The sequence below is a fragment of the Festucalex cinctus genome, chromosome 15, assembly GCF_051991245.1.
Source record: "Festucalex cinctus isolate MCC-2025b chromosome 15, RoL_Fcin_1.0, whole genome shotgun sequence".
In the NCBI taxonomy this organism is placed as follows: Eukaryota; Metazoa; Chordata; class Actinopteri; order Syngnathiformes; family Syngnathidae; genus Festucalex; species Festucalex cinctus.
Window position 1 is genome coordinate 19,043,632 of NC_135425.1, and position 11,183 is coordinate 19,054,814.

General features: G+C 43.4%; 1 protein-coding gene across 1 annotated transcript; it reads left to right on the forward strand.

Moving 5' to 3' along the window:
• Positions 1-864: 864 nt before the first annotated feature.
• Positions 865-10,961, forward strand: pappaa (pregnancy-associated plasma protein A, pappalysin 1a). Its single transcript, XM_077498386.1, has 2 exons — positions 865-1,801; positions 9,862-10,961. The coding sequence occupies exons 1-2, from the start codon at positions 1,405-1,407 to the stop codon at positions 10,959-10,961; spliced, it is 1,497 nt and encodes a 498-aa protein (XP_077354512.1). The 5' UTR covers positions 865-1,404.
• The last annotated feature ends 222 nt before the right edge of the window (positions 10,962-11,183 follow it).

Consider the following 11,183-nt stretch of genomic DNA (forward strand, 5'->3'; position numbering starts at 1 on the left):
TTCTATAAATCTCTTCCATTTTAAATTGTCAAATGATCACTTGTACAAGTCCTAGAAGATCACAATACCTCATCACTGGCGAGTTATTTTTGGAATTTTTACTATTTTTTATTTTTTTTTAAATCTGTTTAAAAACAAATTAGGTATGTGACATCATGACACATCATTTAATTCAAGTTGTATTATTTTACAGACGGTGGCGACTACTTCTTTTTATATGACTATGAAAAGTGTTAAAACGATGCGTTTCAAAAAATGTCTTACATATTTATGATGGTGCCAGTTTTACCCCTGAACTTGTAATTTCCATATTATTTTTAATTGGAATTGATTCCAAATGCAATCAATGAAAATGTGGATTTTAGAGAGAGTGCATGGAAAGCTAGTTCCGTTTATAGCCACTAGGGGGATACAGCACACGCAATAAACAACACTAAAATCTCAGCATGCAGTGGACAGTGAGAGTTCCCTACCTGCGAGTGTGTGGAGCTGTGAGGGAGGGAGGGGGGTTGGGTTGGGTGGGGTGGGGGTTGAGGGTTTAAGACCACAAACACACACATACACAGGCGAAACATTTCAAACATGAGTTGTTCTTTTCGAATACACACACACGCACACGCGAGACTCTTGCGCGCACACACTTGGGGAGAAACCGGCTCCTCGAGCGAGGAGCGACTGGTGCGCACAAGTGTGTCCGCTTTAGGCGCGCGTGAGGACGGCGATGTTGCGGCTCGGCGCCCCCCGTCCCGGTCCGCAGCAACTTTTTTGACTTTTTTTTTTTTTTTTTTTTTTTTTTTTTAAACAGCATCCGAAAGGAAGTTTGGATCTTTTTTTTTTCCTTTTTTTTGTGGGGACTCTTTCAATAAATATGAGAGGTCGTCTCGTTGTCACTTTCCCACGCCTTTTAATTGGTGAAATGTCTTATTCTGTTTTAAGGGTGGGATAAATAATTAAAAGAAAAAAAAAGGGGAGAGAAAAAAGGTGTGACAGCAGCTTGGCGGACAACTGTGGATCTCCGCGAGTAACTCCTACCGTCCAAAAGGGGAGTGGGGGGGGTGGGGGTGAGATGAGGAGGGGGGTGCATCGGCCGTACCCCCCTCTCCTTGATTGATTAGTTATTAGTCATCCCTTTGGCTAAATGGGACCCATTGAAAAGGCACCGTGGAACACATACATGAATCAAATATTCCTCGTGTCCCCTCAATGTCTCCACAGTAGTTTTGCTTAAGAAGAGAGGGGGTCGTGGCTTAGCATTATAAAGAGAAGGGGAAAACAGCAAAGCTTTATAAGGTTTATTTAGACACGAAAAAAGAAGAGGATCCCAAACAGAAGAGGAATTGTGGACTATATTTTTCTATTTTGGCTTTTGATGTCACAGTTATTGGCATTTTTAATTGTGAGAAAATGAAACTTTGGACGTCTCCCTGGCTGTCCTGCCTGGTGATTCTCATCCTGTGTTTTGGATCAGAGTGCGGGACGGTAGAGCGGCGGAAAGGCAGATCCAAGAGGGACTTGGTGCGCATGAGGGAGGCGAGAGCCGCCGTCCCGGGGGCTTGCGCCACGCGTCTGCCCCGGGGCAAGCGCTCCCTGGCCGGCTTGGAGCGCCGGGGGCTGCGCCAGCGTCGGCGCTCCTCCTCGCAGCCGGAGGTGAGCTCCCCTGAGCGGGGCAAGGCTGTTTATTTCACCGGCAGAGGCGACCAGCTCCGGCTCAAGCCCGGCGTGGAGATCCCAAGAGGGAACTTCACACTTGAGATGTGGATCAAGCCGGAGGGAGGTCAGCGATCACCCACTGTTATAGCAGGTAGGAATTCGCACACCTTTATTTTTCATTTGTGACGAGCGCTACGGGTGCTTTTTGTGCAGTTTAGGCGACTTAATCCGCGTTGCACAATGATGTCATGCTTCAACTTTGCATCAATTAAGGACAGAGCGACGCACTTGCGTGCAGCTTGGATGGAGCAGATTTGTGCGTCAGCTGGTGTCGTCGCGCGTTCACGCGTATTCCTCCAAAAGCCCACTTGGCTATTTTTAAAACTATGATGTAATGGCCAAAAAGTTTGGCGGCGCGGCCACGTCACAAGAAGTTGATATGTAGCGCGTCACGTTTTTTTTTGTTTTTTTTGGACGTTTTTTTTCAAGAAGATTGGCTACATTTTGCGCACTTTTAGGGGTCACGCAGATTCCCTCCACGCAAGAAAAAAAAATCTTTTAAATAGATCAAGTGCGTGATAGATAAAAACGAGAAGAAGGCGGGCTCGGGCTCTGCGTAGAAAGCGTCACCAAAAAGTCAACCAATTTACAGCGCACGACAACGCGCTACATCGACTCGCCGACAGGGGGCGTCGCGCCACACGTTACCTGCTTCCTCTGCCGTTTTTGTACAGATGGCTGCTTGGCTGCCTTTGAACCGAATTGAACTGGAATGAACCCGGTACCTCCGCGCGTAGCAGGCAGCACGTTTTGGTGGGACTTTCACTCTTGCAGCCATATGAGCAAATTTACTTCTTTCTTTCTGTGTCTGACTTAACACACAAACAATCACAGTAATGTGTGTGTGTGTGTGTGTTGTTTGCTCAGCACACTTTTTAGAGCTGCCAGTTGGCAGTGGGATGCTCTGCAAAGAAAAAAAAAAACATTGTAAGAGTTTGTGGTGGCATTTAATGATGATGATAAGTACACACATGGCCTGGGAGGCAGTGCAGGATCCACTTTAACACCTTTAAAGATGCACTGAATGGAATTGGAACATGATTCCAAGACAAATGTTGTTTTTTTCCCCTCGCCATCTCTCACTACTTTGTCGCCTTCTGCCATGCTGGGGGTGGGGGAAAACCGGGGTCCCTAAAGAGAGCAAATAAGATGATCAAACATTCCCAATAAAGCCTAATCTTTTAAATCTAATTCAGGCCTGTGCAAATGCCCCATCCCCTTGTTTTGATCCACGGGGCTTGTTTGCAGCAGCTGTTTTCTAGACTGACTTGTTTTGACCATTGCAGTTTTCTCCTTTCCTGTGTCCCCAGCAGGACCCCACCCCCACTTCTCCCTCTCTCTTCTAAAGTTTCTTATTTTTGACCTGTTTACTTATGTTGTTATTTTTCATTTGGAAAGTTGGGGAAAACCGTGCGTGATGTCACACTGGCTAGAAAAAAAAAGTCACCTCAGTGTCTTTGGACGTCATATAGGATGCTCTCTATAATGATTAATTCTTCAATTATGGGCTGGACTAGTCCTTAAAACCTTAAATATTTATCTTAGCAAGACATTTATAGACCAGGAGTCACCAACATGGTGTCCATGAGCATCAGGTAGCGACCAAGGACCACATGAGTAGCCCAGGAGCCTGTTCTGAAACGAGCCCAACAATTATATAATATTGTGATTTCCTAGGAGCTAATCTTTTGAAACTGTTTAACGACTTAAAGAGATTTAGAAAAATGTGACAATCACTGTTGTTTGTATGGCTTTTGTTGTGCCCATTGTCCACTCTAGATGAATGACTGGTTACGAATGTTTACCATCACTCTGTAGCTGATGGCTAATTTTATTCATTTTTTTTTATTTCTATTCATGCTAATTTATTGTCCGTAGCAGTTTACAGCTGTTATGGGGATGAGAGGTAGTATTTTAAAAGAGTAATACTTTACAATAGCCCTGTAGCCTGTGTGGCACAAGTTAGCTTAGCATTTAGCTTAGCAACATACTGTTTGTCTGAATTTGTAACATATGAAGTCATTCCCTGGGTTACAGATGTTTGCGGTTTATGTTTTCACTCTGTAGCTGTTGACTCTTTCCCTTTTATTAAAGAAAATCTATTCTTGGTAATTTACCGTTTGTAGCGATTTACTGTTGCGCACCACAGACGGAAAAAAATTACAAAATGTCCCAGCAGTCTGTGCGGCGCAAGTTATCGTAGCAATTAGCTTAGCAACATAATGTTTGTCTAAATTGGTAACGTAGGAACCTGGGAAGTAATCCCCTGTGTCACAGATGTTTGCAATGGCTGTTTTCACTGTGTAGCCGTTCACTTTTTCCCTTTTTTAATCCATATTCTTGCTAATTTACTATTTGTAGTGGTTCACTGCTGTTATGGAGGCAATGATTAGGCTAGTATCTTCATAGAGCTAGGTATAGGAAAGAATTTCCAGTAGACCCTCTCCATGTACCCTGTGCGGTACAAGTTAGCTTAGCACTTAGCTTAGTGCTCCCTATGGTGTTTCTCGAGCAGCCAGGAAACCAGGGAGATTTGTGACTGTTTGCCAAGTGCGTATTGCCAAAAGTATTGGTAGCCATGAGGTCCACTGGCCAGAGGCTGAGCTGGACTGTTTTTGTTTATTGAGTAGCGTGTGGCAGTTACAACTCTTGTCCCTTCCCTGATATGTTCCCTGCGGTTTCTTGTACCAAAAAAGGGGACATTATCTCAGTTACACGAAGGGCTTCTTAAGAGGGGTATTTTCCCTTCTGACCAGAGAGCTGGCGAAGTCGTCTTTTTGGCCGTCCAATACTGTCAATAGGCATCCGTTAACACTCAACGGATCAAATCTTTGGGTACGTCTTGTGCTCTTCTTAAGCTAAGAGCTGCTGTGACTGTTACATGTGGTCAGAATTGATCCCAGCTTGTTACACACAGACACACACACAATCAGAACATCAAGTTCTGCGTCCAAATGTTATGCAAACTTTGTTGTGGCCTATTAGCCCCGTATCCGGGTCATGTTGCGTTGTCCCGCATCAAGGAAAGAAGAAAATAAATGGTAAGGCAAATCAGGGTTCTCTCCAGGGACAATTCCATGCAGACGTCGGCTGATATTTGCTGAGATAATAGATGTGCTATAACCCGGCGCTTCAGTTGCTTGGGTTGTATTTGTTTCTGGTACAAACCAGATGAAGGCAATCATTTGTACATTACCACAAACACTGTCATACGGAAGAAAAGAATTCATATGTCTATTTGAGATTTCCAAATGTCTGTAAAGTATAGACACCGGCACGGCTTCCTGGTTAGCACGTCTGTCACCCAGTTTTGACCCTTGAGTGTTCGAAAATCATCCTACATTTATAATGCCTGTAGTTGATTATATGAGTGGCAATGGTTATGTGACAGAAAGGTTCCAGGATTGGTGTCACAAAGATTTATCCAACCATCCATCCATTTTCTTGACCGCTTATTCCTCACAAGGGTCGTTGGGGGTGCTGGCGCCTATCTCAGCTGGCTCGGGGCTTGTTGCCAGCCAATCGCAGGGCAAAGATTTATTTCAAACCTAATCTACAAACGACACGTTTTCCCATTCAATGTGGGCCAGATGATAAACCAGCATAGCTACTATGAAATCCGGTGGCATTCGCTTCATTCAGTAAAGAGAGGGGACAAAAGTTGTGGCAGGACAACTCGTGGCTGCTTCACCCTGACAACACGCCTGCATCTGACAGTTCCTGGCCAAGAAGAATGTCATTGAGTTGGATCAAGCTCCCTACTCACTTAACATAGCTCTGCGTAATATTTCCAGCCTCTCGTTTCCAAGTACAAGGAGGTCATCAAGGGGGCTTGTTTTGAAGACAGCGAAGATGTGGAGGATCCTTGCAGAAATTTCAGGGAAGACTGGAAAAGAGTGCCAGATTCTAGTGGGATTACTTCAAAGGGGTAGCTTGGATTTGAAATATATTTTTGACACCACTTTTGGAACCTTTCTGACACATCACTTTTGTGCCCTACAATTGGCTGGCAACAAGGGTGTCTAATGCCCAAAGTCAGTTGAGAGGGGCTGACTGAAAGTGATAGAGGTAAACAAAACAATCTAAAAACAGCTAAATACATACCGGTATATTTTTAAGTATTTTTAATTATTAATATTTCCTCCATTTTTACCCTATTGACAAGCTGCCACTGGATTCGATGTTATATTTTCAATTTCCCAGCAGTCTCAATCCAGCATCCTTTTTGATGATGCCTATACTCGACAAGTGTAATTGGGCAGTCTGATGATGACGTGTTGCCTCCCTGAATGAAAATATACCGAGTAGTCTTCTGGCTATTGAGCTGTACTTGGTATTAGCCCTGCAGGACAGAAAATTTAGAGAGCAGTGGTTCATTTATATGAGACAAAACTGCTCATTTCTGTGAGGCTCAAAAATGTGTTGTGTGCTGTTTATTATTTTATTTTGATTAAAGCATGTCACAGCCATGTTTTTAAGACACATGAACCATAGATTATAAAAATATGTCTCCTTGAATTTAAGCAGAGGCACACTTAAGCAAATTGAAACAACATCCTGTTCTGTAAAGACATTATTTTTGACATTCTGTCAGGAAAAAATAGCTTTTTTCTCAAAAGAAAAATCTCAATAGTCTAATTTCTGGCCGTGTAAACATAGTAATTGTCGTCAACGAGCCAAAACAAGAATGGACGGGCTTTATAAGAAGAGTCAAGTGTAACATCAGCGATCATTATCTCAACCTGAACTCTTACTCGTTTCGCCATTGAGCGAATATGAGCGCCGCCAACCACCTTAATGGGATGTCAATGTCACAATAAAAAGCTACGGTGCAAAAAAAAAGCTGTCAAGGTCCAATAACATGAAACCCTTTTAACTGAATCTTATTGGCAGACTCGCAAGCGCGAAGAGTCCAAGAAGTAGTCTAGACTATTCAAGCCTGTCAGCCCAGTTAAATGTTTAAAGTCTCAATATGTGATGTCATGACATTTTTATCATCAATATCTTTTTATTTGTTCATGTTTTAGATTAAATATCAGCGGAATTTTCCATCTTCCTTCAGGGAATCTGTGGCTTTAGGACGAAGAGTTATTTCACCTCTCGTAGGGTGACAAAGTCAACACACTCTTCATTGTTTGTCGAGTCAAAGCCGATGTGTTTCTTTGTCGTGTGTGTGTGTGTTAATACTGCTTTACTTTTTCAAGCCATTTGTTTCCTGAGGGTGTTTTTCTTGGCCTGAGACGAATGCAAGGCAGCCTTTGGAACGAGTGCAAATCTCTTAATGAGTGCGGACACAAATGGATTGTATATCATATGTAGCATACAGTGGTTGCGCTTGAAGTTCACCCCAAATGTACAATTTGGAGCTCAACCAGAAATTCTCGGGACAAAATTCAAAGGATCATTGAGCACTACACCAGACCATGTCGCCGTCCACAAAACGATCCAATATGATAATTAGGAGTATTGCCTTTTCCTTTGGTTTTACTTATTTTCTTACCTACTTATGATCTTTATTGTTTTTTTTGTATTACTACATTTTGTTTTACCTCAATTCACCACATGTCTGACTTTTATTCCATGTACAGCACTTTGTATGCAACAATGGTTGTTTTAAAGTTCTTTGCAAATACAGTTGAGTTGATTTTGACTCATTTTCAAAGTCAGGTTTCCAAGTGGTTGCTACACTATGACAAGTTTTGTTCCTATTAATTATAAGTGACATAGTACTTCATATCAGCGATTTTAACATTTTTGAAACAAATCACTTTCTGTGACTGGTATGGTGCATTTGAATCCATCAGTTTGTGCTGTTTGACAAGAAGGAGCCCTGATGAAGCATGCATGTTAATGTTAGCTTCTCATGCTAGCAGCGTTCTGGGTATTGCCCAATGAACGTAATTAATTAATTAATTAATTGAGCATGGCAGAATAATGACAGCTGTTTACACGAGGAGCCCTGCGAGCATTGGAGCACAACTTTTAGCCTTGAGTGCACTAGCTGACAGATGGAGGGCTTTTTCCTTCCAACCAAGTGAAAAGGCTGCGAGCATCATCCACCTTGAGGCCTTGACCTTGATGCTGAACCCAGGCAATCGCTCTCCTTTTGAACATTAGTCCATTGAATTAGCAAGTTAATGAATGCATTCTGGAGCCGCTCGCTGTCTAATGAGAACCAGATCAAAGTTAGCGCTCACCATTAGCCAGAGGTGGCCTGATTGATGGCGGAACAAAGACATGGGAAGAGTGGGTTGAGACCAAGAGGTGTTGATTGTTACTATTATGATTAATATTAACTTAAAAATGTCACTTGTTGGCACTAATTGTGACAATTAGTGGGCATTTCTGATATTTCCACAAAGCAACACAATGCAAATGCTTCCTTTATGGGTTGCATGCTATCATATATATATTAGCCTCTATCAAGCTAACTTGTTTAATATTCAAAGAGCAATACCCGGGAACTATTTGAAACTTACATTCTACACAAGTTATTTGCATCATGAAACTTTGAAAAACTTAATTTACAAATAGAATGTACGCTTGGGTAAGAAGCATCCTTTTAAGAGAGTCAGCATTACTAGTTAGCATGCTCACAGATAGATATTGGAGAGATATTAACCAATGCTTTAGATATTTAGAAAATAATTATACATTGTAATGTCTTTTAAATCAGTGTCACACATTTTTCACACATTTTTTCATGAATTAAACTTGATTCAAACTGCAGCATTAGCACTAATGAGTGTCACTACTAACAAAAAGGCAGGCGGACAGCTTTGTAGCTTTTGCAGTACATTTTATGAATTATAATTCCTTCCGTATTCACTCTATGACGACTCTTGTTGTAAGATAATGTTTGTAAATCACAATAATCCTTATGCGGAGTTGCAGGGTGCTTAGGACATACTGTATTAAGATGTCTAAGGGTGTTCTAAAATGTTTGACAAACCAGGTGACACCATTCTCCCTTCAGTTGTTAAGTCAAAATCCTCTCTGATGCACCATGTGGGACATGTCGAGGTGTCTTTGAATCTTTGCAAAACCTCCATGCAGCAGCTTGGGCCACAAACTTGCATTCATGTTGAACCCTCGTGGACCCGAACGTGTGCGCCGGTCACATACGTACCTCAACAAGCGTTAAACAAACAAACAGTTAGCATTCAGAGATCCCGTAAGAAGTGAAAACACATTACCATGCTGGAGCTGACACACATGGTCCAAGTGAAACAGGAAAAAGGTGTTTTGGTGCCTCTACAAAAACAAGGCCTCAGCAGAAAACTGGCCTTTTCTGGCTACTTAGCTGGCAAGGAACATTTACACTAACAACTTTAAATGCACTCAGTGTTCACGAAAAGCCTATACAGAGAGATTTCCATGGAGTTTCCCTTAGCCAAACATGCACTTCAACCCAATTTCCAGGACAACACACCCTCAGATATATAGGAGAAAAATAAATCATATTTATGTATCTGCTTTTCGATCTTGACAGCTGGAAATAACAATTACCGGAGTCTTGGATGTTTTAGATTTTTTGTAATGTATAGGAGTGAGTTGAGTTTAATGGAGGTTTTTGGCATGCATAATGTTCTCATATGCATTGGTGGGTGATTACATTTTGACTCTGTGGATAGCCTTGCGTGACGGATAAGACAGGACCACAATATCTGACCAAATCCACAGCTCTATTTGGGCAAAAGCACCCCCCTCCCCCCCCAAATCTGCATGGAATCTCATGCTTCACGTTTGCCTGCAGAGACATATTTGTACCACGCTTACTCCCTCCGGCTAACAGACTTCATTGTGTTGCCGCCAAATATCTGAAGCTTGAACATGTCAGTCCAAAGCAGCTGCTGTTAGTTTTCTACCACCTGAGTTTCTATGTCCTTTAACCATGTGTATTCACTTAAGTATAACAGGACCTTTTGGTATCTTGCAAAGATAACCTCAGATAACTGCAAGGGACCACTTTCTCTTCTTTTGATGTTCTTGTTTGTTTACGCCTTGTTCCATTAATAAATGGAAAACGTCCCTCTACAAAGTAGTGAGCTGAACCTTGGCACTTGGGAAGCGACATACTGCCAGAACATGCAGCCGTATAGACTAAGCAAATGCACATATTAACAGTGTTTTCTTCTGTTGTCTTCCCAGGTCTTTACGACAAATGTTTCTACGCCTCCAGCGACCGAGGCTGGTTGCTCGGCATCCAGTCGGTCAGTGAACACGGCAACCGAGACCCTCGCTTCTTCTTCTCTCTGAAGACGGATCGGGCTCACAAGGCCACCGCCATCCACTCCAACGCACGCTACATACCAAATCAGTGGGCGCATCTAGCCGTCACCTACGATGGCATCTACATGAAGCTCTTCGTCAACGGCGCCCAGGTTGGCGTGAGTCGCGAGCAATCGGGTGACGTCTTCAGTCACCTGACCAAAAAGTGCAAAGTGCTGATGATCGGGGGGAACGCACTGAATCATAACTACAGGGGGGCGGTGGAGAGGGTGGCTCTGTGGCGGCATGCCCGAGGGCAGAGGCAGATTATCAGGGATATGCAGGGCAATGACGATCCGCAAGATCTACCTCAGCTGGTCATACGTGAGACTTTTGAGCACCCGGGCAGGAAGTGGCTGACTGTGAAAGACGGAAGCTTCCCTCAGCCAGAGCAGAGGATGGGACGGATGGGTTTTCAGGGTGGTGGAGGAAATACTGAAGGATTATTAGACACAACGCTAGAGCCTCCAGCTTGTGGCCAAACGGTCTGCGACAATGTCGAGGTCATCAAAAATTACAACCAGCTTTCCAGCTTCCGACGCCCCAAGACAGTACGATATCGCGTGATAAATATCTGGGACGATACGCGGACCAAGCCAACTGTGTCGGATCACCAAATCAGCTTGCAACACCAGCAGCTTAAGGATGCCTTTGGTCCCTACAACATCACCTGGGAGCTCAGCATTCACAACATCACCAACTCGTCCCTTCGGAACAGGTTGATTCTTGCTAACTGTGACATCAGCAAAGTGGGTGACGACGCTTGTGACCCCGAATGCAACCACCCTCTCACCGGGTTTGACGCAGGAGACTGCGTGTCGGGCCATCGGAGCCGCTGCCCTGAGAGCAAGCAGGGTAACGGCGTGTGTGACCCGGAATGTAACTGGGAAAATTTCTACTACGACCTCGGTGACTGTTGCAACCCCGATGTAACGGATGTGACCAAGACGTGCTTCAACCGCTCCTCTCCACACAAGTAAGAACACTGCTAATTTCTTTTCGAGTTCTTCAAATACAGTATGACAACATTCCAACATTCCTTGGTTGATTTTCTACAAGTCATGATGAAATAATTTCAGTTGACCAAGTCCACACCTCATTCCTCGATTAATCAAAAGACAAATCTTTCGGTGATGGGCTTGGAAGTCTAGTCCTTCTGTTTCCTGACCATTTGGTTTGCGGCTGAGTTGTAACTCAACTCC